The 2,265-nt window shown below is 39.5% G+C and overlaps 1 protein-coding gene across 1 annotated transcript in view; it reads right to left on the bottom strand.

The window, feature by feature from the left end:
• Positions 1-968: 968 nt before the first annotated feature.
• LOC102368700 (interleukin-8-like) overlaps positions 969-2,265 on the bottom strand; it is a 6,196-nt gene continuing 4,899 nt past the window's right edge. Inside the window, exon 4 of the mRNA XM_006025720.3 lies at positions 969-1,163. Within this exon, the coding sequence (XP_006025782.1) occupies positions 1,151-1,163 (13 nt within the window). The 3' untranslated portion in view covers positions 969-1,150. The remainder of the gene's footprint in view (positions 1,164-2,265) is intronic.

Below are 2,265 nucleotides of genomic sequence, written 5' to 3'. Positions count from 1 at the left end.
GCAGTACCATGATCATATTTCTTCAGGATAGTCCTCTGGTGCCAGTGATGTGTAGTCTGGGGTGACCTAAAATGTTTTTTTCCTTATAATCCCAGCCCAAACTCAGTTCCTTATTCAGGCCAATGTTTAGCACACAGGTTTAGGGGGCTGTCAGTTGGCAGATTGGGACTTGAAAGCTGAGTCACAGGTTGCCCAGGGAGGGGCCTGCTCAGACTTCTTCAGGACAGGTCCCCAGTGGTGGAGATCTGTGTTTTTGTGCAAGTCTAACATGATTCTGCCCAACAATCTGGGCCCAAACTCAGCTCCTTATTCAGAGCTAAATACCCAGCATAGGCCTGGGTGAAGGGGTGTCAGTTGGCAGCCTGGCACTCATAAACCAGGCTTCAGGTTGGGAAGGACTCTGCCCAGACTTTTTCAGGAGTGTCTCCCAATCGTGGAGACGTGTGTTTTTGTGTGATCTGACAAGGATTTCTACCTGTAATCCCAGCCCAAATCCAGCTCCTTATTCAGGGCTAAATATGTAGTACAAGGGCCTAGGGGCCTGTGAGTTGGCAGCCTGGCATGCAGAAACTGAGCTGAGCGATTGTTGCATAATAGTTCCTTTTTCAACATATTCTGCTTGCCGGAGATGCTCAGAGACTATGGTTTCTCAATAATGTTCAAGTTTTATCAAACGAAATCAAATATATTACTTTTTCATGACTGATACTGCATATGTAACATGTTAAATGCTAGACCTTCAATCTACTTGATTCATGTAAACATACCTAGAGCTTTTTTGAAAGACATGAGAAGGAAGGAGTACCTCCTAAGTCTGTGGACTAGGCCAAGGAAATACAGCTCACTATTTCTTTGAAGGCAAAATGCATTTTTAAAAAACACGTATTTGAAACTGAAGACACAGGCCATTTTTAGAATAATTTAAAATATCACTTAATGAACTATATGCACCATAAGATTTGTATCCATATAAATGTCTCTTTATTTGATTGGGGAGCCTGTTAAATATGAAAAAATACATTATTTGTCTTCTGACCAAAGAAAAAACAACAGCAAAAGCAAAATTGAAAACAGGTTGTCAGGCTTGTCCACATCTCTCCTCTTTTCTTCAAAAAAGGATTTTGGCTATTTTATTAATTTAACTGGATTTTCATTTTTCCTTCCTGTAAAGGAGGAAAAAAAAGCAAAAGTAAATGCAGAGAAAATGGGTATCCAAGTACAACTACATTACTTCACCATGTGATAATCATTTAAATCCTTGCACCTCCATATCCACTATTTTCCAGTTGGGGAAAAATGATGTTCCCACATCTTCTTCAAGTATGTGCAAAAACATATATAAGTAACATAAATACAGGATAATTACTAATTACATGGTGCTCTTTGTCTGTAGGCATCCACTAGTTTTATACAAGCAAGAAATGAGACAAGCCTAAAGTTTCAACCACACGTTTCTACAAAGCTAAGGCAGGTGGGTGGGAATGAGTAATATTGTTTGAAAATATATTCTCTGCTTATTGTAGTTGCCCAGAGTCTAACTGTCCAGACTGGAATTTGTTTAATATTCACATTTACCACAAAGCATCAACCTTGCTTGATGAGTATTATCTAATAAACAGGACCATCTTAATTATGAAAATAGTTCTAGTGGCTTGCCTCTGTGACAGTATATTATATTAACAGAATAGTAATTTTTTTAATGCTTAAGAGTCAGACATTGAGACCTAGACTAGGAACAAATATTGCATTTATCCTTGAATAAGTTGCACCTGTGTTTGTCCTAAAACAAAAATTTCCCGTAATTGGTATCCACCTTTCTAATTGGAGTTAGTGAGTGAGTGGCTGAATGCAGTACCACTTTTCTGCCATTGATTTAATGATACAATCAGATGCACTTTGGGATATCCCAAGACAAACTGTTACTCTCTCTTATCCAGGAAACTTTTTTAGGATGTATCCCAGCATGACAGACATGGAAGTCTGTACTTTTGCACTTCTCCCCAGGATAAAATAGTTCATTCCTGGAGAAGTGCTATGTCTATTTGCAGCCCTATTCTCACAGCATCTTTTTACATGCCATGGCTCTTCAAACCACACATGCAGAGGATACTGAGAGAGTCATGTGAAAGTTGCAAGCCAGGAAGCAAAATCTCCTCATCTAAAGTTACATTGAGAAAGCAGGGTTTCCAGCAGCCCCAGACGGGCATAACACTGCTGTTGCTGGAAAAAGCTAAACAGTCCAGGGTTTTAGAAAGACCCCCCCCC

This window comes from Alligator sinensis, unplaced genomic scaffold, assembly GCF_000455745.1.
Source record: "Alligator sinensis unplaced genomic scaffold, ASM45574v1 scaffold989_2, whole genome shotgun sequence".
Lineage (NCBI taxonomy): Eukaryota > Metazoa > Chordata > Crocodylia > Alligatoridae > Alligator > Alligator sinensis.
Note: the sequence above shows the minus strand (reverse complement) of the source record. Positions and strands in the feature narration are given on the sequence as shown.